Source organism: Poecile atricapillus, chromosome 8, assembly GCF_030490865.1.
Source record: "Poecile atricapillus isolate bPoeAtr1 chromosome 8, bPoeAtr1.hap1, whole genome shotgun sequence".
NCBI classification, from domain to species: domain Eukaryota; kingdom Metazoa; phylum Chordata; class Aves; order Passeriformes; family Paridae; genus Poecile; species Poecile atricapillus.
The window spans coordinates 5,710,959-5,736,061 of NC_081256.1; the positions used below are offsets into that span (position 1 = coordinate 5,710,959).

At 47.8% G+C, this 25,103-nt stretch overlaps 1 protein-coding gene across 3 annotated transcripts in view; it reads right to left on the minus strand.

Annotated features, from left to right (window-relative positions):
* The window catches only part of HDLBP (high density lipoprotein binding protein), a 38,918-nt gene that overhangs the window by 6,524 nt on the left and 7,291 nt on the right, over positions 1-25,103 (minus strand). The window contains exons 1-22 of one of the 3 annotated variants that reach the window (XM_058844494.1): positions 18,348-18,473; positions 14,124-14,191; positions 13,461-13,573; positions 12,413-12,567; positions 11,722-11,937; positions 9,899-10,105; positions 9,227-9,442; positions 8,205-8,411; positions 7,899-8,006; positions 7,267-7,371; positions 6,757-6,835; positions 5,957-6,096; positions 5,575-5,679; positions 5,159-5,272; positions 4,752-4,838; positions 4,448-4,579; positions 3,935-4,153; positions 2,866-3,087; positions 2,426-2,644; positions 1,591-1,729; positions 1,013-1,167; positions 318-422 (exon numbers count right to left, since the gene is read on the minus strand). In XM_058844494.1, coding sequence (XP_058700477.1) covers positions 318-422; positions 1,013-1,167; positions 1,591-1,729; positions 2,426-2,644; positions 2,866-3,087; positions 3,935-4,153; positions 4,448-4,579; positions 4,752-4,838; positions 5,159-5,272; positions 5,575-5,679; positions 5,957-6,096; positions 6,757-6,835; positions 7,267-7,371; positions 7,899-8,006; positions 8,205-8,411; positions 9,227-9,442; positions 9,899-10,105; positions 11,722-11,937; positions 12,413-12,567; positions 13,461-13,536 — 3,006 coding nt within the window. In that variant the 5' untranslated portion in view covers positions 13,537-13,573; positions 14,124-14,191; positions 18,348-18,473. Of the gene's footprint in view, positions 1-317; positions 423-1,012; positions 1,168-1,590; positions 1,730-2,425; positions 2,645-2,865; positions 3,088-3,934; positions 4,154-4,447; positions 4,580-4,751; positions 4,839-5,158; positions 5,273-5,574; positions 5,680-5,956; positions 6,097-6,756; positions 6,836-7,266; positions 7,372-7,898; positions 8,007-8,204; positions 8,412-9,226; positions 9,443-9,898; positions 10,106-11,721; positions 11,938-12,412; positions 12,568-13,460; positions 13,574-14,123; positions 14,192-18,142; positions 18,322-18,347; positions 18,474-25,103 lie in introns of those variants that run through there. The other 2 variants (XM_058844496.1, XM_058844495.1) reach the window with 2 other exon arrangements.

Consider the following 25,103-nt stretch of genomic DNA (forward strand, 5'->3'; position numbering starts at 1 on the left):
GAGGCTCTGGAGAATTCTCCTGAATGGGTAGGCACAGCAGAGCTGTTTCCCAGGGCTGAGGAGGAAAACAACTCTCATACTGATGAGGAATCCCTGCAGATACCAAACAAGTCATGCAACACTCACAACATCAACACCGATCGTACAAACCTACCAAGCCCTGGATCTAGGGTCCAAAACACAAAGGGACCATTTTCCTATTATGGAGCCTTGGATTGCACAGCAGACCTGAGTATGTTGTAACTCTCCAAACCTTCAACATGGTCACTTACAAATTCTCCAGGACAGAGGAGATGGAAGGAAGGGTAACAACTTACTTCAAACTCATCCATCATTTTGCGGATCCCACTTCCTTTCTGGCCTATGATGTAACGGTGAAGATCAAAGGGAACTTCCACCTCAATGGTGACAGGAACCAAAGCCTGCGGGGGATGGAGCATGGTTTACCAGTGGAAAAACTTCTGTCTTCTAGCTTGCCATATAGTTGCCCAAAAGAACATGTTGCTGAACAGAGGTACATTCCCTTGTAGTCAGGATACAAATTTGACAGGAAGAGAGGACAGCTGGGAACACCAAAATGACCTGATGCATGTTTTTGAAACAAGCCATCTGAAACCCAACCTGTGGGACAGGTTGTTTTCACATCCTTGGCTTTAGTCTAGCAGAGACTTGCAAAACAGCACTACAGAAGCATGGCAAGGTCTGCTGAACCTGGAATGACTCAGCCTCAACCAGACTCCTCCTCTTCCCAGCTGTGCTCCATAAAACAATCATGTCATACATTTACAGCTATTGGGGCTGCTTACAAGCACTAATTGCAAAGTCAGGCACTATGATTCAAGCTTCCAGACTAAGATACAAAGCAGAGTGGCTTCCCTTGAGCAGTGCAGACCCCCTCTAAAGCCAGCATTACTGACCACTTGCATTGCAGCTGGACTGAGCGGCTTTTACTACCACCACCAAAAATTACATCCAAGCATCACCACCTTAACATGCTGAGAAAGCCACACACCTGGAGAGCTTCCTTTGCTGCCTCACACTTCTCCCTGCGGCCAGAGATGATGATGATATCACACTTCTTTGGAGAGCTGGGATCTGTGTCCTTCCCTTCCTTGCCTTCCCCACCTTCCTCACCATTCTCCTGCACAGCTGGCTCCACAACAGGGGCTGAAAACATGGAAAGTCTTGTGTTCAGTGCACAGAGCCCCCTCCTTGCTCATCATCTCCCTCCTCCAGATCCTAAGGCTCAGTCACCAGTGAGAGCTCAGAGAGACCTCACTAAGTCCATAGAGCCTTCTAAGTCAGGGTAAGTCCTTGTTCTCCCATTGTACTCTACAATGACAACATGTTCACAACACCCAGTTCACACTGCAGTTTGACCTTCTGAAACCATCCCCTTCCCAAGAGGACAAGGTCGATGCTAAGCCCAGATTCAAGGACACTGCAGGAACACCAGGGATCAGTTCTCTCCATAAATTTTAAGTAGAACATGCCCACTGGTACAGAGTGTAGGCTACATTACACTTATTTAATAATCTCAACTACCATCCAAACATATCATCTATATCAAACTACCATCCACAGGTATACCTGGGTTTTCCTCCCTGTCAGGGAATTTGATCTGAACACCATAGTCCCGGGTGATCTGTTGGATTCGGGATCCTTTGGGGCCCATAATGGAGCGGTGGAACTTCTGTGGAATGGTGCATTCGATTGTCACTTGAGCTTCCTGTGGGAAAGCAGAGTTGCTCTACTGTGATACAGCCTCTTTCACACCAGAAAACCGGGTATTTGTGCATGGTGAAATCCAAAATGGACACTGAGAGGAGTCAGAAAAGATAACAATGGCTGACAGGGGAAGAACTGAAAATTTCCTAGAATCATTCCTCTCTGAGAAGAGCAGAGAGTTTCCTTCAACTCAGGACATTAAAGGCTGCCAAGAGCAAAGCTCAAACTCTTTAATACCCTAAAAAGGAGGAAGCATTAGAAGAAATGAAAAAAAATAAAGATAGAAGGGAATAAAGTGTCAAGGTTTGACACTTGACTGCTTCCAAAAGCCAGTATTAACAGTGCAGGAAACCCCTGAAAGCAACCACTGCTGAAGGCCAGACACAGAGCGCACAGGAAGGCTCCAATCTTTTAATGTCTAGATGTACATCAAGGAGTGGTCTCCTACTTCCACTCCTAAAAACCAAGAAGACTGTCAGAGGAGGAAATTCATTCCTACAGCATTGCCATTTTGGAGCCAGCTGCTACCCCCACGTCAGGATCTAAAGCCTGCAGACCCTGTATGTTGACAGCAAAGGTTCAAATCCAAGAACTACCATGGGACTTTTGTTCACATAAAGCTTGGTCATACAGCAAATTCAAGTAGGACACTGCTGAAGGAACAGAGTGCAGAAGAAACAGTTTTTCTACAACATACCAGGTCCTCGATGATCTCCTGGATGCGTTTCTTGGCTGCCTCCACACAATCCTTGGCTCCCTTGAGGGTGACTTTATCGCTCTGGGTACCAGAGCGCGGGAAGCTGACCATCACACCACCATATTCATCTGCAATCTCACGGAGAACTTGTCCTCGACGGATGACAAAGTGGCGGTGGTGCTTGGGGTCAACCACCATGGAGTCTTCAACCACGTTATCCTGCCAACATACAACAGCCAGTCAAGCCCACCTGTCCTGGTGATAGGCACAAGTTGGCTGCACTCAAGAGCAATCAGCTTACAACCTCACTCCAAGGTAAGGAAGGACCTTCCTGAGCTCCCACGAAGGGCAGCAAATGGTTTTAGGACAAGCAGCTCCTTCATGCTGACTCGTTAACACCTTGCCACAGCGAGAGGCAAGAAAGTAGAAAAAGTTCATACCAAGTTCTTGATGAGGGCCTCCAGCTCTTTCTGTGCCTCTTTGACAGCCTCCTCTGTTCCCATGATAGTGATCAGTTCCTGATCTTTGTCCTCAGAGGTGGGGAAGATGATGCGGGCCCCCGTGTTGTCTCGCACCTTACGGATGTTGCCACCACCCTTACCGATAAGGAATTTGTGGTACTCTGGCTTTGCACGGAGGTCCACAGTATAACTCTTTGTTTGCTGAAAGGAGCCAGAGACCCATGGAACATGTCAATATATAGAAAATATCCATCAGCACAAACAGTCAGCATGTAGATATGTTACCTGCATCCACATGCAGAGGGCTGCAAAAGCAAGGTAGATGCAGTGCACCATTGAAAGTAAAAAAGGTATACAATGACTTAAATTAAAGATGTTCTCCCCAAAGATGTTCTACCCCAAAGATGTTCTCAGGGCCAAAAAACTAACTGTACACTCAGCATGACCAGTGAGAATATGAGTAGAGACTTCCCTAGGAGAAGAGTCTGACCCACACAAAAAGCAACACAATCATTTGCTAATTGACTACTGCAAGCCAGGCTCCCAGAGGGAATCTACCAATTCCCAGGGAGAACTTGTTCACAAGCTTGCTATTAAAATGACCAGTCAGCCACAACTCAGAGCAAGGTCTTGTAACCAAAAGTTCTTACATCTGAATATATGCGGTGAAATGGAAGAACTGGAGCTGAAATGCAGAGATCATGAAAAAAGTGAAGGCCATCTACAGAGTAAACTGTTTCAGAGAAGTGCAGCTAGCTACCCAAGAACATTCAAACCAAAGAAACAGGGAGCCTTAACTCTGACTGTATCATCAGTCTGGCCAGAGATGCTTTACAGACAGTTCTATTTATGAGAGAAGAGCTCATTGTCACAAGGATGGAAGTACAGCTTTTTTTTAATCATCCAAACTGTACTCAGATCCCTCAAAAGAGGATTTGTTCAATTGATGCCAAAGGCTTCCATGAAGAAAAGAGGGAACCACTTCAACCTCCAAAAAGAAACAGCTGGTCAAACCAACCTGTTCCTTCCCCTGTAAGGCAAGGCTCACCTTCTCCTCTGCCAGATGTAGCAGCTGTTTCTTGGCTTTCTCCACATCCTGGGCTGGGCCCCTGATGGTCACAGTGTCACTGCCAGAGCCCTCTGTAGGGAAGTGGATGTGGACTCCACCACATTCCTCCATGATGGAGCGGATGAAGCGGCCTTTGGCGCCAATGAGGGAATTGTGGAGTTTGGAAGGAATAGAGACTTCCACCTCTGTGATGTTGGCCTAAGCAAGGACAGTACTGGGTGTTAGTCAAGCTGTAGCAACATGTTTGCACAGACTCTGCTTGCCCTCTAACTCCCACATTGCCAGGAGCTCTGCAGAGTGAGCGTGAGAAATGCCTGACCAGAGGGAATTGGGACTGGCCACTCTTAACACGTGAGCAGCCAAGAGTCAACAGTCTGACATCCATATTTGTCCCTCCACTGCTGCATCCCACTGCAAGCACTTCTATATTTTTATCTCCTATATTTATGTTTTCAAGTCCCTAATCTGCCACAGGCCAGTTGTTTCACTTACCAGCTCCTTTTGGATAGCCAAAATTCTGTGGCGAGCAGCCTCACAGTTTGCTCTTTTGCCTGTGATAACAATTGTCTCTGAGTTGCTGTTCTCAGCTGGGAGATCTATTTTGGTGTTGCTTTCTTCACGGATCTGAAAAAAAAAAAAAAAATCTCAGCAAAATCATTTGAGAGGTGTCCCATGTCAGATAAAAAGACCTTGGAGGCTTTATTTTACATTACCAATGAGCAGGGGAGACCAGTGAATGAGATTTTGCTGCAGGCAGTCACCACAATAAGCAGTGAAGACAGAAAAGATATCTCACCTTCTTAATGTTGGCACCTCCTTTCCCTATGATGTTCTTATGGAATTGCTTGAAGATGGGAACAGAAATAGAAAAGCTGTTTTCAACCTAAGAGAGAAAGGAAGGGAGAATTGAAGGTTACACCATTCTGGCAAGTGAGGCCCCATCCCAGGAACTTGATAAACAAGCTTCTGATAACAGGCTTAGACCCGAGGAATTCTCCATATGGGACACTTCCAAGATTAAGCAAAGACATGCACCCTCTCCTATAGCCCTTAAATAACAGGTATTACTTGCCTGCCCCCAATACACACAGAATCATGTCCACAGTTCCCTCATCTTGAGGTGTGTCAGCCCTAGACAAGCTCTGCTCTACTCCAGGGTTATCCAGGCATGGAAGAGAGAACAGCAGATGAAGTCTCCCTTACCAGGTCTGCCACCATCTTTTGCATGTACTTGGTGCACTTCTCCACCTCGTTTTTGGGACCTCTGAGTTGGACAATGTCACTCTTGTGTGCAGGGTCTGGGAAGTTGATGATAACCTGCAGGAATAGGTCACTTATGGTCAACTCAAACAAATACAAGAATTGTCATGTCAGGCATATGCAAAGGTTGGGGGGATCCTGCACATCTCCTTTCCCATGTGGAAGCAGGTAACCACGTGAGCAGTCTCTGGCCAGAAGAACCATCTTCTCACATGTATTAGATTTATGAGCAGACACATTATCAGTTACATATTTCTCATAGTCACAGAGATACTACATTCATGACTTCACTGACCCTGTGTCTATTACTGATGTAGGAAATAGGCCCTCTGAATCCCCTATCTCCTAGAAAGCCTTACCTCTGGGAATTTCTCCCGGATTTCCCGGATCCGCTCTCCCTTCTGCCCAATGATGGTCCGGTGGAATTTCTGCTCAATGATTAGGTCCTTGGTGCGTTCATTTTCCTGTGGAAAACAGAGTTTGCATGGAGTGTTCAGCAGGAGAGACACATAATTGTAATTACCAGCTTGCTGCCTGACAGCTTACTTGTCATCAATGTTTTCCTCCAGACATAATTCACTCTAGGTTGACAGAGAAGGGGATCCAAGGGAATAGAGGAACTCGCACTTGTCAGGAGATCCAAGTGCTCAGTGGGCAAGGGGCATGCACCTCTGCCAGGAGGTTACTAGGGAACACAAGAGCTCAAACCCTGTGGCCTCACAGGCATCACATCCCACTAACCATACGGGAAGCGAGTTCCAGCAGCTCTTTCTTGGCCTGTTGGACCCCCTGTGGGTCTCCTTCAATTCTGATCAGGTTGCTCTTCTCATTGTCCGGGGGAATGCGCACAGACACCTTGTAGAGATCCTTAATCCTGTTAACTGCAAGGCAAGGGCTGTGGTGACACACTCTGCCAGGGCAAGATTTGGAAGCAAAGACACCTTGACTAGAGGCTGTTTAAGAACAGCCTCTGAGGAAAGGCCAGAGGGGTGGAGCTGAATCAGGGGAAAGTGCCTCTTCAATCTGGGGTTCAAGCAAGAGCAGATCTGTGCTACATAGGAATCTGTACAATTAAATATTACAGCATCTGGAGGCAATAGTTCACTTGCCAGAGTGAGGCATCTGTTTCTTCCCCAGACAGCACTATATTTAGATTAGAAGATACTCATTCATGTCTAATCCCAAATTCTCTTCTGCAGGGAAACTCACCATGCAGATTTCTACCCCTCCCCCCCCAACTGAGCTCTAAAACGAAATTTACGTAGATCAATTTGAAAAAAAAGGAAAAATGACAACTCTCCAACCTCCTCAAAACACAAAAACTCTGCCAGGACACAACAAAGTAATCTGTTCAACTTTCCAAGACATTAAAGCTATCCCAAGGCCTTACTGCCCATTTATCTTCTTGTGCCAACTTCTCTCCAGAAGGGCAGAGGCAATGTAATGGAGGCAGCACCCTGGTTGAGCTGCAGAGCCACAATATCATTGACTAATCACAGAGAATCTGAGCACAGGAAGGATGAGAAAGGCACCCCACTTACTGTTAGCTCCATTCTTGCCAATGAGGTGTCGGTGGAATTTGTGGTCAACATTGATTTCTGCATAATCCATCCGGTTGATCTACAAAGAATTGTACAGAGCTAGGCAGGGCAGGCCCCCTCTGCTGCTGCCTGTGCCCACTGCCAGTGCAGGCACCGACTCCAGCTGCCAGCTACAAGCAGCCCTGCTAGTGAGCAGAACAGAACACTCCTCTGCTTTGAGCTGAGAGCACCATGCTTGTGAAACTTTTAAAGGGACTTAAATGCCTCTCCAGCTGTGACTGAAAGAGAATCTTTCCTTCTCTGCATCAAAAGACTAAAGATACATTCATAATTTTTTAAGAAAAGCTTCATAACCAAGATTTTTGTTTATCTGTCACACAGCTTGCCTTCTGCAAGTTCTGTTAAGGCTGTGAAGATACCCACAGACATGAGCTACACTTCATCTCTGTTCTGTTGCCCCACCTTTCCCCATTTTCTTCTTATATACCGTAACTAGTACCACCAACTTACCAGATCCTTGACCATGACTTCAATCTGTTCCTGAGCCACATTCACATCTTCTGTAGGTCCTTCCAAAGTGATTTTGTCTTCTCCTTCAGTGAATTCGATGTGAACCTTGAGACACGAGGCAAGGAAACCACTAAGAATTTTCCAAGACACAAACCAGGTCAATGCTGTCAGTCAGGCCTACACCATCAATCCCTACCACATAGGGTACATGTGATTTTAGAAGCAGGCAACCTACAATTCTGGCCATATCAGTGTCATCTAGAGCATAAGGCTTCAGTGCTGTCCTGGAGTCTGCAAGGGCTTTGGAGAAGTTCCTCACCTAGCCTTTCTCCAGATACCATCTAACTCACGAGAGAGAAGCCTCATTGAGGTCAGCATTTACAGGTTTTCTTCTACATCAATTCACCAAATACCAACACATACAGCTTCCCTTGAAGGACTCAATGCTTAAAAGTAATATAGGATGGGAAGTGTTCGAGGCAGCAGAATTTGGGAGTTCCCCTGAATATTTTAAGATATGTGTAATTTCCTCCCTGGTTTTATCCATAGTAGAATACATTTCTCCACAAAGAGTGAGCTGGATTAAACCACATTCTACTTCAACTGGTGCTAAGCTAATACTTCATCCATACCTTTGGCATCTGCTGTGTTATTTTGGCCAGGTTTTGTCCTTTCTTTCCAATGATGAAACGATGAAGCCAAGAGGGGGCTGAGACCGAGGAGACGGTAAAACTGTTGGCCTGAGAGACAGAGAAGTTGTTTGATGGACAGACCAGAAGAGGACTTCTCAAAAATTCACTTCCAATTCCCATGCTGCACCCTCCTTATTGAGTTCTAAGCTGCATCCTCTGACAGCAACCACTCCCCTCCACCTATCAGTGCCCAGGGATGTATCTTTGTGGGGCTTTCAAGGGAGTCCTGGCCAATCCTGCCAATACCTTAGCATAGACTTCAGTCAATGCTTGCCCAAGCTTTTCAGGCTCGCCTCGCAGTATCACCGTCTCCGAGCTACTGTCAGTGGGTGGGATCTCGACAGAGACTCCAGTTTTCTCCAAGATCTCCTGCAGGGAATTACCCTTGGGGCCGATGACATACTTGTGCTGGGACTTCTTCACCTCCACAGCGATGGTAGTAGTCTTCTTTTTCTGTAGGAGCAGAGGCACTGAAGCATCAATCACAAGGGAGCAGGGAAGGACAAAAGTGAAAGGAAGAGACACAAGATGCAGTGAAGCTCAGCACCCAGGAAAGATCAAAGCAAAGGTGAGCACAGGAGTTCTGCAGTACCCTAGCATCTGCATCTTTGCAACCTGCCTACAGAAAATCCTATTCTCAAAAATTTACAATTTATCTGTAAAATTCTGTTTAAGATCCCTAGGACACTACATGGAAGAGACCACATACACACCCTTGCCCTTGCACAATGCCCAGCTGTCCCCAGGCAGTGCTGTAATGCAACACCATGCTATAAGCTGATTATCTGTGTTGAAATTCAGACTGGTATAAATACAGATGTAACCATGAGGAAAAACAGACCAACAACCCACAACAAGGATATTCCCAATGACACTAGCAATGGAAAATAAACTGAAGTGAAATTTACTTTTCAGCAACTTCTACTCATATAACAATTTTGCTACTGTCAGCTGGCCACACTGTAGCTTTCACACTTCCCTCCTTCCTTTGCAGCACCTGTGAAAACATGCACCCAGAGAGCTCTTTGTGGTCTGCTAAATACCATTACACAAAAAACAGGAGATCTGTCACCTCCACGGCAAAATCACCCCAAGTCCCACTCTGCTGAGCAAGGAAATGGTAAGACCCAGGTCCACATACTGCAAGGGCTGCTGAGCAAGAGCTGACACAAGGAGTATGCAACTGAAGGATGCACAAAAGTAGAAGAAGGGAAGAGGGGCTGTGAGCAGGTGGGGGGAAGATGGGAAGCTCTAGGGACCATCCATACCTTCTCCTCATAGATCTTCTTAACACGAGCCACAGCCTGGGCCAGCTGTTCCTTTTCTCCTGTGAAGACTATCTCTGTCTTGTTAACGCTGGGCGGAGGAATGTTGATGCGTGTCCCTGTCTCCTGCATGAGCTCACTCACCAGCTTGTTGTAAGGGCCAGCAATGAAGGGATGGTACACTTTCTCCACATCCAGCCGCTCCACGGCACGCTTATCCTAGAAGAATCCAAAACAGCCCTCAGTGGAAACTGCTGTTGATACTACCATCTCTGCCACATACAACTGAATTCCTAGTGCTGTCTTACTTGACACTCTAGCCCAAGCAGCCTTTCCAGTTTGCAGGCTCTATCCCTTTCCATCTACAAATACTGCTGTTCCCAATTTATGATATTCTCTAATCTCTTGTCTTATCTCAGCTGGTGTATAATATGGTTCACTTCAAAATATGAGAAGTGCTTATCTGACTTTAGAGATGGACAAAAGGGAGAATCAGAAGGTGCAGAACCTGGAAGCAGTGCTCAGTCAGCCAGTGGAACAGTATACATCTCTGTTCACATTAACAGCGTCGCCACTGGCTGTGGCCATGGTGGCTACAAAAACATCTAAAATACCATGGAGAACCAAAATGGCCGTTCAGATAATGACATGAGAGAGATCCCACGACTGAAGTACCTGCTCAGCAGAGATCAGCAGGATCTCGTGTCGGGCCTTTTCAATCCCTTCTTTAGTGCCAGTGATCTTGATCTGGTTGCTGGGGTCATCTGGGCGGGGGATCTGGATCTTGGTTGCAGTTTTGAGCTCCAGGTCCTGCAGCTTCTCACCATTCTTTCCAATGACAAAACGGTGGTGCTCCTTGGGGATGGCAACTGTCGCTGAAGCCTGCAATACAAATGCCAAGCATCTATTAGAGCCCTTGCCTGTACAGGGAAAGCTTTATCAGGTGCTGCTTAGTGCTACAACTGAGGAATAAAAACAATGCATTCTAGCACACCACTGATACTACACCAGAGGAGTTGATCTAAGGTGTCTGTATTCCAAGAGTCTAAGCCTCACTGTTCCCTAAAAAACTTTCTGTCTTCCCAGGAGCAGTACTTTGAATAAGCAACGACCTTCAGGCACAGATGAGGAGGTAGGTGTCTATGCTCCACTGTCTCACAGTCTCTCAGCACCAGAGAGCAACTGGGATGATGGCTCTGGGGTAGAGTTTATCTGAACTCTGATATCTGCTGCCAAGGCTACAGAGAAGACATAGTCTGACTCCTAGGAAACTGAAATTCAACACCTGAAACTTACTCCAGCAGGCAGAGAGCTCAACTATGCTTACCATTACTGAGTGCTAAGGTGTCTTCAAAGCAGCACACGATGCTTCAGGGACCACTTCTAGATGGCTCCTCTTGAAAAAGAGGGGTCTCCAGAACTTTTCTCAATCTAGCATTAGAGGGCTGGTTTGTAACAGGGATTCCTGACTTCTTCCCTTCTCAATGAGTTTTTACTGACCTGAGAGCTTAGGATTGCTACTATGCTCTTCATCCCAGTGAATATGTAACTACTAACTAACTAGGCACTTACAATTCAAGCTACAATGGAAAAAGAAATAAATCAAATCAAAACCAGATCACTTATTGTGACCCTTCAACTTCCTGTCCACATACTGATGCCAGCCAAGCCTAGGATAAGTTGCAATACAGACACACCTTTCAGACGTGAGGCCAAGTAGGAGGAATATTTGAGGGCAGTGGGGCATGGATCTGTGGTAGTACAACCTAAGCTATTTTTTCAGATGCACATTATATAGGGTTTGTCCCCTTTTCTTCCCTGTGGCAGGGTATGACACACAGGCTGAACAGCTCTGAGCAGACATGGTATTAACTATTGCATTTACTACCTTGGACATAACACTTTAAAACATACCACGACACCTGGCTGTGATGGATCTTAATGAGAACTACCGCTTTGATAATGAACTCAAGAACCTGAAGGTAAGAAATCAAAATGCAGAGGGCTGAAAGGAGAAGCAACTCAAGCTAGGAGTCTGCAATTACTTACCAATAGGACTCAAGTTACACAACTCAGAATCCCAATCTGAAGCTTCCAGCATTTGGCAGAACTCCCTCTTCTCTACTTTTCTTTCTCCCATCCCTGCACATTCTTCTCTTGGAGGACTTCAGAGAAAGCACCATTCCATTCTCACACACTATGAGTTTTGTGTGAGGGGCCTGTGCCCTGCCAGCACCAGCACCTCAGCACAAAGTCACAGATTGAAGACTCCACCCTTCATGCAACACCATGACCAGTAATTAGCTTTGAACCCTATTTTAAGCCTCATTTCCATTCCAAATTGCCAACTGTATGCTTTGAAAATATATGGCAAAGCTGAATTAGTCATCTAATAACACCTCTCTGGCTTATAAGCACACACACCCAAGGGTCTCAAAAGCATTCGGGAGTCTTGGGGAAGAGCAAGAATCAAGCGAGAAACAGTTAGCTGCCCTCACCTGAGTCTGCAGTCGAGCAACAATTTCCTTCCGAGCCTTCATGACTGCTTCCAGCTTGCCAGAGACCATGATGGAAAGGCCCTGGTCCTTTGCAAGAGACAGCTCCAGGTGAGCTCCTGTCTTCTGCATGATGTCAAGGCAGATCTTGGCCTGCTCGCCTTCTCCAAACTGATTCATGTCCTTGTATTTCCTCTCCTCCAGCGGCACATGAAACACCTGCTCAGCCACAGACACACAGAAGAGCACAGCAAACTGTCAGTGTGCTTTTGTCTGACAGTTCTTCCTGCTCCCGTGGCCACACAGGACTTTAGTGGCAAGCTGACATCTCCCAGGTTTGTGCAGCACATCAACCAGCTGTGCCCAGGGAAGTGCAGGAACACTGCAGCAGCCAGTCTGCCCCACACTAGGACTCTTCCTAAAGGGGGATTAGCACTCACTACAGGAATTCTGCAATCCTCCCTTCAGGCCTGCTTCAGCTATTTGTGGAACAGGGATCCAGAGCTCCTTCTGGACAGTTTTCCAACATATCCCTCCCCTCCAGAGCAGTCCTAGCTCTCAGATGCAGTACCAGGGTAAAATAAAACAAAGAGGCTGATACACCAAGGATTTCATACTCCAGGGAATGCCTCACTTCACCTACTTACCCACCTTTGGGAGTGGGGAAAAGACAGGAGGTAAGACATCCACCAACCTGAGTGATGACAGAAGCCTTTATTGGTCGAATTTTGCTCCAGGGACCAGTGGGTTCCTGGGCAGTTTCCAAGCATGGTGCTTTCTCAGGGAGTGGAGGGAAGGCTTCCTTGTAGGTTGGAGGATCATTCTCTTCTTCAGAGTTTAAAGCTGTAACTGGGGTAAAGCAATTAGGGAAAATGAGTCAATTTACCTGCAGAAATGCCCCTCTTCACAGGCAGTGCAATTGTAATTAGGCACCGCTAACAAGGGAGAGCAAATGGCTTGTGCCCTGCTATTAATCCTATTACAACTATGCCTGTGGGGCTGCTAAGTCTGGAGCACAACTGACATCAGCACAGCACAGACTCCAGTGGATGCCACAAACCACCAGCCTTGTCTGAGCTGGCACAGAGGGTGCAGGGAGTGAACATGCAAGTGAATGGTGGCAGCAAACAGCACCTTATTGCCAACTCTGTCAAGAGGGGTTCAATTAGGGCAAAACAGGCTGAGCAGAAAGATGTGAAAGGACCAGAGCAAGGGTGCAGATCAGAAGGGGATAAGACAATCATAAACCCAGAGAAAAGGCAGGAAAGTGACTATAGTTAGGGCAAAGTCTAGGGAAAGCCTGTATGCCTGTACATTATGTTTGGCTCACTTGTGCACTGGGCCATAACAAATGGGGCAGTTCACAGCTGGGAATGGATGCCAAAACCCATCACTGAGTCAGTTCATATGGTTAGTGACCGCCCCCAGCACCTGGCTGAGCAAAGGGTGGAAATGACAGCCCAGCATGCTGACCCATGAGGCACTCGTGTAGCTCAGTGCCCCACTCATCCCAGGGCTGAGAGCACTGCTAGCCAGAACTCTCTGAAGTGTTCAGGCCCATCTCCTCACAGCCCTGCAATGTGCAGCACCATCACTGTGCTGCTGGGGGTGGAAAGCTAGAGTCTAGCAAAACACTAACTTAGGAAAGGAAAAAGTACACTTTTGGGGAACCAGACACATGGTGTAAGCTTGGGTAAGAGGTCTGTGCAGTCTGGATTTAGAGGCACATCACAGGAACTCACCTTTCACTTGCTGCTGGGTCAGGCCGCTGCGGTGTTCAGCAAAGCTCTCCTGGGTCAAAACTGCCACAGAGCTCATTGTCGACTTCCCACCCACACACAATCCGGGTATGCCACTGGAAGAGACAGAAGTGGCAACAGTATTACCAACACCACTCAGGATGCACAAAGTCAGTCCAGGAAGACAAAGTACATGTTACTGAGCACTATTCCAGTCATCCTCTTCAAAAGCACCCACAGGGTCCATCGGCTGCCCAATTTCCTTGTTGAAACAGACAGGAATTTAGTGGGGATATTTCCTCCCTACACAGAGGTCACCAAAACCAAAGCTCCTCCCTAAGAAGGCAGAGGATGTGTAACCTAAGAAGGTCACTGGAAAGGGGGACACCACAAATTTTTAAAGCATACTCTAATTAATCTAAAGTACAGTCTCATTAATCTATTAATTATTAATGGTGTGCAATTTTTACACAAGTGTGTGAATATCTGGACAGTCAGTCCAAGACCATTTTTTATCCCTAGAGATAAAAGAGAAAGGACCCAGGAAACTGCCTCTTCATGAGAAACTTATTTAGGTGCCTGACTTAGGGAGACACTCAGAAAGCCACTCTGACTAGCAAGCTCAGCAACAGCAAGATGTTTGGATCTCCCAAAATAAGAACTTACCAGCTAAATGGTCAGTAGCCAGAGAGTCCGTCCTGTAAGCTGCCTGTTTGTCAGCCTGCCAGCTTTTGCTTTAAAATAAAAAAAAAAAAATTAAAAAAATTGAATAAATAAATTAGGCCCAAGACAACAAAGAAACATGACACCCCTGTTACTGTAACTTCCAACAGAGCACCACCTGTACCTTTCAAAGTTGCACCTTATCCAAGACACTCTCAAACCCAATTGTATCTCCCCACACAAGACATCTGTCATGTTTTACTCACTCTGCAGGCAGCGCTACAAACTACTCAAACTTCACAGCAGGAAGTCTGGAGTACTTACTCTTTCACCATACTGGCTACAAGAGTAGCCATCCAACATCAGGCAAAAATACAATCAATAACAGATGTTCAAGAATGAAATATTAGGGTTGCAAGCAAGACCTTCTCTAGTCAGAAGAGACTAACAACCTGAAAACCTGCCAACAACACTGCCATCAGTCACAAGTTAGGAATGTAGTTCAGTGGAGCTTGGGTGAATCAACACAGACATCCTCACAAACTTAGGCAAACACTCAGGGCTCTCTATACCCAGCTGCTGGGCAGTCCAGCTCTGCAGTTTTTATTACAATAAGATCATGCACCAGGCATTCAATCCTGTCTCCAGGCCTAAATCTGAAAGTTGGAAGAAGAAAATTTACACTGACTTTTACATGGACTATTTTAGCTATTACATGGACTATTTTAAACATGTACACAAGGCAGAACCAGGAAGAAAAATACACTGCTGGGAAGGGATTTCCATCTCCTTAATCTAGATCTGCAGATTTACTGAAAAAGTGCTTAGGAATACAAGTGAAAATGTAAAAGCTAGTACAGTACACGCACTGTCAGTTGTACAATATCCACACCCAGAGTCCCCCACAACTGTTCTGTGTGCTTCTGCAGAGCCTGCACTCTCCTGAAACCCAGTGCCTCTGCCTGCTCATGGGACAAGAGGCCACTCTCCCACACACACCCTTGCAGCGCTGCTTGAACCATCTTCTGTACAGTAAACTTGACTGCTTTTCAGGAAAGTGACGGTTGCAATCTCTGACCTCCCAATATGTTAGAAAAGGCTCCTAAAACAAGTGTCGCTTCTAAAAACTCAGTGTTGCTGATGAGGTGTCTCACATTATGCTAGAGCTGTGATGCAGTAAGGGAGGCTGATGGTGACAGAAGGAAAGGAGGGAAGAACAGCAAGAGCAGTGATGAAACAGTCTTACTGATCTGCACCTCAGCCAAAGCCATTGTTTTCCCCTACTTCAACATGCCTTTAACAGTCAGAAGGCAGCATGAACTGTGCTGTCAGAGCAATAGAGCTAATGCTGCAATTAAGCCTGGAATGAGGCAGCAGGTACTGGGACAGCCAGTCATGCTGCTGAAGTACAGCTGCTGCAGCAATGCAGATCTCTGCAAGGCATTTGCTGTGTACAGAAAGGGTGGCTAGTAATCTGATCTTGGAGCAATCTCCTTGCTGTCCAGGGTTACGCCACAAGTGTAAGACGTGGTTACATGTCCATGGCACACGCCTGCACTGCTCAAGCTGCTGCAGATCCAAGGAAAGCAAGTTAGCGCTACGGCACCTGTTCCAGACTATCTCAGCAAGGCCTGCAGACTCTGTGGCAGCTTCTTCAGCCTGTTGGGTCACTAACGAGAGTGCCACCACCTCATGGCAAGCTCCAAAGGAAGGCAGGAGGGATAAGCATCCTAGACATCACAAACAGCTGTCAGGCTCTGGCTGGAGCCTTCCTAAAGGCACAGATATGCTTATAACTCTCATTTCTCCAGAAAACAGCACCTGGCTGATTTTGCATATTTTCTTCCTTAGAGGAGGAGGGTAAGGACAAGAAATCAGTGCATGACACCCAATATAGCACCTACTTGAAAGACACAACCTCAAGGCACAGCTGCTGGTTTCACTGTGTACATACCAGCTGCAGAGATCTTCCTTGCAGCCTCCACCTCAGACAGCAACCAGACATTCAATGCAAAATCAAAGGGCAGTGTTTATCCATATGAATTTCTGCTTCGTCACCCATACAAGAAGCTAAGAACAACTACTCCTCATCTCCAGCAGTCCCAAGCATCTGGTATATTGTAGGCTTTAGGGATTCATCTCTGGCCAAAATCAGAGGCAACCATTAGAATGGTATTGTAAATGTAATGTCAAAACCAGCAGTTCAAGCACTGCATTTGGATCTCATACCTCCTTGGCTTCCCACTTAGGTTTTGAAATTAAGGTTACAGCTATGTCATGCCAGCGTGCAGCTGACTGGGTCAACAGGTTTCAAACTGCCTGGTTGATACACCGCCTGTGGTGCTAGCCTTGTGCACCAAAAGAAGTTACAGAAGTCTAGAGCATACTTTCAATAAAGAGAATTAAATCATCCTAAAAATAACCTCCAGCAAGGGCCAGACCTAATCACACAGGAAACATTTGTACGAAGAGAAACAAAGGCAAAGCCATGAGTTACACTGCCAATACAATCAGTTCTTGTGGATGGAAATGTCAGTTACCTGTTATTTAAAAGCATATTTAATAAAAGCATTATCACTTTGTTAATTGCATGCAGTGAGAAGCACACACAGCAACAGGGCTGGGCTAATTGTGGTCGACATTGTCCTCTGTCAAACGTTTACACAGGACAGGGCAATCTCTTGGTTGATGAGTAGACACAGATGAAAATACTTGCTTTCTGAAAACCAACGGGCTCCCTCAGAGACTGGAGGCCCAGGCCCTCTAGTTTTGGGGGAATCACACTGACGGACAGCTGCTGTGTGGCAGGATGCAGTCTCTCGTAGCGATTCCCGACTCAGTGCATCATAGAGTGCAACAGGACCGCAGCCCTGGCCGCGGGCAGCCCTGCCCCATCCCCCATGTTTACTCTTCCACTAGCGCCGGCCCCGCCACCACGTCTGGCCTCGGACTGGAGGAGCCCTGTGGCGGCCCCGCCACCGAGGACGTGCATCCGACCGCGTCCTGCCGGCCGGCCCGGTGGGGCAAGCAGAGATAATGCCTCTCAGCAGGGCTGGGAGAGGGCTGCCCGGCCGCGCTCCGAGAGGGGCAGAGGAGCCTCCCGCGGGGGGCTGCCTGTGCCCTGAGCCTACCCATGCCCGTACCGCCACCGTGACCCGGGGCAGCGGCAGGGGGCTGCCCCTCCGCTTGGCCCCCTGTGCCCGGCCGAGGGGCGGGGGAGCCGGCAGGCCCCGCGGGCCCGGCCGGGCGGGCGGCGCCGCCAGCGCCAGCTCAGCACTGGCGGCACCGGGGGCGGGGCGGCGGGGCGGGGCGGCACCCTTAAAGGGCCCGCCGGGCCCCGCTGTCACCGCGCCCCCCCGCGGGGCCGAGCGGGAGGGGGCGGCGGGGGCGCGCCCAGCGCACCAGAACCGTGCGGGACCGGGGCCGGGGCGCGGCCAGTGCCACGGGGCAGCTACAGCCCCAGCCCCGGCAGCCCTGCGGGCTGCAGGCCGGGGGCGGCCGCATCAGGCGAGCAGGGGACAGGCGCTCCGGCGGGGCCCAGTGACAGCCTCGAGCGCGGTTCCGTGGCCGCCGGAACGCTGCCGGTGGCGGTAGGGCGGCAGGCACGGCCGGCTCCGGGCCCGGCCGTGGCACCTCCCCCCGCCGACGGTGGCCAGGGCGCTCGTCCTTCTATAGCCATGGCAGGAGCGGAGCGCTCGGCCCCGCAGCAGGCTGGGCTGCCCGCCGCCGGCGCGCCTTGGGCTGACCAACACCGGACGAACGCTAGCCGCCGGCGGCTTTGGCTCCTGTCAGAATCAAACCCTAACACCGCCGGGAACGGCGTGGAGCAGCTAGCCCTCTTCCACTGACGACGGGAATCACGCCGCGCCTCGGCCCGGCCGCCCCCTCCCCACGCAGCCGCGGGGCCCGGCCTCCCCATCGGCCCGGCCCCACACGCCGGCGATACGCGGCAGCTGCTGCCGGCCGCCACAGCCGTGCCACCGCCGTCCGAGGCCGCGCCGCGGGGCCGGACTTCTCCCCACCTCCCGCCGCCGGATGCCCTCCCTCGCTGGACTTTGTCCTGGCCGGCCCGGCCGGCGGGAAGTTAGCGCTGACTTTCCAGGCAGCGCCGACACGTCGGTGCCCTGGGGAGGATGCGAGGCCGCCTCGGGCCGGGCCGCCCCGCCAGCCTCCACGTCGGCGCCGCGGCCGCGGCGGAGGGGCCGCCCCCCGTCCCCCGTGACTCACTCCGGCCGGTGCCCGCTCGCCCGCCCTTGTGGAGAAACGGAGCGCTCCTGGGAGAACGGCGCGGCGCCCGCCCCGCCGCCTATATAGGCCGGGGCGCTGCCAATCCCCGGCCCGCACGTCAGCGGGACATGCCCCTTCCCGGCTTCCCGGCGGGGCCGGCCCGCCACGCGTGCCCTGAGCCGCCGGGGACGCCCTGCCGCGGCCGAGCGGCCCGGGAGCCTGCGGCTTTGCTGGCGGGCCCGCGGGGCGCACGGCGAGGGAAGCGAGTCTCCCGGGTGGCTCCCGCCCCGCTCTGCGTCCTCGGGACTGCACCGCCGCCTGCTCCTCCGCTGTTATCCGTGGTACAGGCCCTTGCTACCTTCTCTGCGGATTCACCCCGGAACGCGCCTCCCGACCGCAGCCCAGCGGCAGAGGGGGCTGGGGCTGCTCTAGCACCGAACCGCCCGCGGGCTCCTACCTAGCCCCGCCACGGCCCCAGAGCTCAGCATTACCCACTTTGGTCAAGCCCGGTTTCGAGCAGGGGTAATGAGCAGTGGCTCATGAAGGCTCTGATCAGCCTGAAAAGCCACGGCTTAGAGAAGAGAGCGAGAACCTGGGGCTCCTGCCCTCTCCGCGAGTGGAGAGGGACAGCGAGGCCTCAGCCCCAGGTGGCCCCGTAATCCGCCTCCTCCTGCTCTGGCACAGACTGTGCCAGGGCAGCAGCTACCGGAAGCGAGGCTGCAGGCAGGCAGAAGGGACAAGGTATGAGTAGGAAAAAAAACAAAAAACAAACAAATAAAACCACAGAAAACCCCCAAAATCACAACTCACTCCCTTATCCCCCAGAAAATAATAATAATAAAAAAAGAGCCCCTTGTCTTATTCCAGTCTCTAAGTGGAAATGGGGAAGAGTGAAGGAGGGGAAAGGCAAACCAGCAAGCACAATACCCTCCTTTCCTGCATAGAGGATGTTTATTACTTTGTGCAATATAGATGTTTTTAATTATTAGCTCTGCACTCTCAGGGAGCCAAGGAAAAAACCCTGTCCCATCATTGTACAAATACATCGAATTCGAACTGATTTTTGCATTAGCTCATTTTCCTGCACAGCATTAATCTTCCTCATAACTTAGTGACTGGTTTTCTCATTCCCACTTTGAGAGAGAGCACTCCCAGATCCTAACAAACAAAACAGAAGAAACTGCTCTGTGGAGCTCTGACCACAAAAAAATTGAGGCCTTTGGGATAACTGCTTTTGATTACATGCAGTAAATTTTAGAGATTTCATGCACTGTATTTATGGAAACTTGGATGGTATTTAGCCTTTATTAAAACTATTACTTATTAATAAACAAAGAGTATATTTCTCCATGTCTCCTCTTTTTATCTCATGGCTGGGAGGACATGATCAAAACACTTGAATTTTTTGACACAAACAATTTGTAACTATAAATAAAGATACACTCGTGAGTGAAATCAGGAAGCCTGCTGAACAGAGAACAGTTGTCAAGAAGTGACACTATGCCCAGGCACATCCATGATCTCTCCCCCCCACCCCAGCCTCAGAAATCCTGTTATCTCTGTGAGGATGCAGGAATACCACTCCAAGCATGGGGTTCTCTACAGGAAGGCTGTAGAGAACCAGCTGACCACTGCTGCCACGTCATATCTGCTCCAGGAGCTGGCTCTGGGTGCTCTGACACAAACCACCTGGGCTGGGATGCCATAAGCAGCTGGAAGGCCCACAGGCAGGCTGGTGCCACCAGGTCATTTGGTAGCTTATGCAAAAGCAGAGCTCCAGGGACCTGGGAAAACTGCAGCCCCTCCAGACCTTGGGCAGCAGCTGCAGTGCAGGGTGTTGTAATCTGCGACTCAGAACCTTGCTTAAGGTGCAGGATGTTTTTCAGGTGCTTTTGCTCCCTTCTGTTTATGTCCCCAGTGCAAAGCAGGCAGGCTCCTCTCAACACTCTAACCTCCAATTAACTCTAACATGAGTTAAGTACCACGATCCCCTGTGCCAGGGAAGCAGAGAAGCATCTTACCAAGGCACCAACATGGTTCTCCCTCAACTCCACCTCATTATCTGGTTTAGCAGGGGCCCTCTGTGGGGACATGCCACCTTGTGCCTCTGGGATAACAGCATGGCCCTCTCCTGCTTTCTCTCTGTAGTACTGCTGCAGCCATGGCTTGCCAGATCATTATGGATTTCTGGCTTCTATCAAAGCTTACTCTCCAGGTCTGCTTAAGAGGCAAATCTTCCTCTGCCTGTTGCTCTTCCTTTATTTGCAGTTGCAAGTGGTGGGAGGGAAGCCTGCCAGTCCCAGAAGCTACGGGAAAGCCGAGAGCACCTCACTGTGTGCCACCCTCTAATAATGATTTGTGCTGAAGGAAACCTGTCACAGCTGTTCTCCTTAGGGGAAGATCTTCCACAGGGAAAGAGGTGTATGGGGGGGAAAAGCTCACCTTTCTAAGTACTTAAGTGTCCTGTGCATGGATAAAAGCACATTTAGAGGGTACCAGGAGGCTTATTTCAACCTCCTGCTCCCACCAGCACAATGACCATCTGTGTTCCATCCCATACCTTTTCTTCAATGAGGCTATGGAATATGGGCAGAGAGGGGTTTGCAGGGATTGCTTCAGGTCTGTTCTGTCTACTTACTTGCACAAAAATGCAACCTCACATTAAAAAGTAAATTAAAATACAATTGTCATGGAGAGGTGTGTAAAATGGTTCCTCTATAAGCAGGTGCAGGAATTTTTGGTAGCTGAGGGGAATGGAGACAGACGGAGGTACCCAACCCCTTGACAAACACTAACCTACCACTCTCCCTCAAGGAACCCGTATTCTGGCAGCATTTCAACAGGCCCCAGTTTCATGACTTGTTCGAACAACTGAAAAAGAAGCCTCCCAAAGAGAGCACCAAAGGGTGGCAGAAAGGGTAAAGGATTGGGCCATGCATAGTTTCCATGGCTTACCAGACTGGCAGCTCGTATCACCAGTCTGAGGGAGGACACAGAAATGGGACCAGCAAAAACATCAAACATGCACAGAGATAAAACTAACACTGAACTAGTTTGGGGCTTGTTTTTTTTGGAACATGTGTTCACCCACGTGAAGGCAAGGTTGAGGAGTTAAGAAGCTTTCCATGATCGCTTCACCCCAGAGCTCTTGGGGAAAGGAAAGAAACTGCACCTTAAACTGTTGGAGCAAAAAGGTTGGTCTTTCCTGGCACATCTACCCTCAGCTGAGCTGGGATTTTGCAAAGCATTTCTTCTAGTCTATTTGTATTTTCTGTTGTTATAAGAGAGTCCCATTCTTCCTGCCAGAAACCAAAAGCCTTATTTGGAAAGCAACCCAAGTATGTTCCAAAGAGTATGTGCTGTGATTTTATTTCCTGTTAAATATAACTCCAGATTTCTAAAACTGTACAAATAAGCACCCTTTTAGTACTCTGGGTGCTTATCCCACACACTCAAGTCAGAGAACACCACAAAAGAGCTACCCCCTGAAAGCATCCGTTACAGCACATCCTTTGCCAGTGGCATTAAGAGTAAAGGGCTGGGGGCATACTTTGCATCACACTAGAAAAAGCAAGCAAAAGAGGATTCAGGGAACTTGTATGCCAGAGAGTACTGAGGTTCTCAGCCAAAGCAGGATACGTGTCTCAGCTCTACAGCTATCACTGTGGCTCGCCAGGGGATCTTCTGACAGAACATTTACATTTCTACAGAAAATCTCTGTTAAATTGAAGTTATGAGTCAAACTATATAGATAGTTCTGCTAATAGAATAAAAAAAGTTTCATCATAAGATGACTGAACATGAGTCCACATTGTTTATGTCTCTGTGACTTTGAGACTGGTTTTTACTTATTTGCCATGAGGAAGAAAAGTTCCAGGGATGTGCAAATCAGACACCTATCTTCCCTATTCACACATCAGTGCTGAGAAGAAATGATTCTGTAGGCTAAATTCTGCCCTTCATTAGGCTGAACCTAATGCAGCGCCACCATCTTCAGAGGCCCACTGTAAATACCCAATTAGAGAATCATAGAAAGAGAAAAGTCTACCCAAGCCTAGACACTAATCCCAGCTCCAACCACTTAGTGATATTGTGAAGAAGAGAAGGTGGTGGAAGGTGAGTGACTATGTGTGTTTGTCTCACACAGGATCTGGCTGGTATAAAACACAGGATCCCAAGCGGGTATAACACCATTTGCCTTTCTCCTGGTACCTACATGGTTTGAAGCAATGCTCTTGCAGGAACAGAAAAACTGACTTGATATTGAAGGAAAATGACAAACTTCAGTAGGGTTCTCAAACAAATATGGGTCTTTAAAATACTTATTTCCTGGGCATTCTGACAATAAAATTATGCAACCATTAGCTAGCAAAGAATATATACACTGCATTTCCTTAGCCTATCACAGGGTGCTCTATAAGGGGCATGCATAATAGGTAGGAAGAACAGGAGCAACTTACTGGTGTGGACAGAGCTCTAGTATGAACAAGGAGCACCAGGCCTTCTAACTACAGAGGGAAGAAAAGCTGCTGGTTTTACAGGGACACTGTGAGAAAATTAGATTTAATGAAAAAAAACCAAAAAACAATCAAGGAAAAAAAACCCACCCAGTGAAGAGACTCAAGCTCTGCTCTTAGATTTGGTGAATTGACCAGCAAGATTCTCTTGGTTGCCCTGGTTGTACACACACAGCATCTTGATTTTCTCTGTGGACTCCACACCACCACAACTCATTATTTCAAGTTGTTCAGAATGCTGTGATCCTTGGATGTCAGGTACTCTGACAAAATAAATGCCTTTTCAGAGATGAGGAAGAAAAAAAATCAATGGACAGTTTAATGAAATCGATTCAAAAGCAAAGCAGAAGGAAGCCACAGAGGACCAGTCTGAGTCTGCCCTTCCACTTGCACTGTGAGAGAAATCTGATTTAACATAAACTTGGCTTTCAAGAAGTTGCAAAGGAGTAGAATTTTTAAAGAGTATACGCAAATTTCAGGTTCCTGGCCTTGGGGAGCCAATAAACATTTTCACAAGGAATAAATATGAGGGATAAAGTAAAAAAACCCACTGTTTTGACTCAAGAATGGAAAAAGTGATTCAGAAAACAAAGATTCCAAATATATTGCCTGGAAAGTGGCAACAGCACAGAAATCACAGAAATTCAGAATATCTGGCAACACATGGAGGTCAGAGCCTCTGAGACCTCAAAGTAGGGTCAGACCAGCATACTCAGGGCTCTCCTCACTCAGGTCTTGAAAACCTTCAGAGCTGTACAAACTTCCTGGGCAACCTATTCCAACACCCGACTATGCTTACAGTGAAAAAAGGTTTCTTACTTGCAGTTAGAACTTCAAATTTCAATGTTGGCTCCTTATGCTGATCTGAACTTGCTTTTTAGTTTAAATCACCACCACACTGTGTACTTATCACTCCCAGGTGCTTTTGGAGTGGTGCTGCAGCACTGCTCGCCATTCTACACGGCAGAAAAACAAAAGTCTTACACAATTAGCAAGCTGAGAGGCACTTCCCAAAGCCTCTTAATATCTCAGTTACTCAAGAAATGAAGATTTTGGAGATACTGTAGGACAAATGCACTATTTTCTTTCTGTTCTTCAAATGGAAACTTTCACTTCGCACTCCTTTGGCTACTGGGTTGAAGTTCTTTTGTTTACCTTTCAGTGTCTCCTGTTCTCTCTCCATTGGCCACTGCAACATAAAATGAACACGTGGCAATTTTTTTAAAGAAAAGCTGCCAGCAGCTCTCATGCACTATACATCACCTAGCTTGAAAAGGCAAGGGATTTGCAAGCCCTAAACTTAACTTTTTCCACATTAACTGTCATATATTGATAAAATGTAAAGTGAACTGTGTCCCTTAGCTCAAACCTGTCACCAGACCCACTAAGACCCTCCTCCAGGTACTCTTAAGCTGATGTTTTGCAGGGCAGAATTTAAGTACTTACAGCAGTTTATAAAGATGACAACAACCATTTCTTTTGACATTGATTAGATAAATATATACATAAAATGAAGAAAATAAAAAGAAGCGTGGCAAACCAAATGACAGCTCCCCATTGCTACTTTTCAGAGGAGGAGCAGAAAAATTGCAACTTAAGCAAAAATGTAAACAGACATTTGGTTTTGTCCATTTTGTTTGGGTTACAGTTCTTTTTAATCTTACCAACTTTGATTTGACGTATTTTATAAAAACACCTCAGCAAAGTTGTTCAAAGCTCCTTGAAAGATTTTAAAGATTCCTCAGTTCATAATGTTTATTGGATAATAAAGACTCAAGAGAATGCCAGAGCTCCATTTTTATAAAGTTCTACATGCTCTGGTATGTTTTGCTCTGAATTCCAGTTTCCCAAGTCACATTGCTTCTCGATGCTAATTCTGTAAATTTTCTTTTTCTTTATTTCTATCTTTCAGTTGCAATAAGCAGCTTGAAACTAAACCCAGATAAGTCAGCATTATTGTGACAAACAAAACACTTGAAAGAATAAAAGCCTGAAACTTGCAGGGAGGCTAATGCTTTGTTTGGAGCAGGACAGAACTATTTAAGATTGAAAAAAACCCCACCTTCAGTTTGGCAACAATTCCTCTGAAAAAGCATTAAAGTAAATATCTGATTCCTACTGCTACTTTGGAAAAGCAATGCTAGGACCCTCACCATTTAAGCACTGCTTTCCCTCTGTCCTATTCATAGCACATGCAACAGGGGCTCAGCATATCCACAGACAAGCACTAATTCCTAAT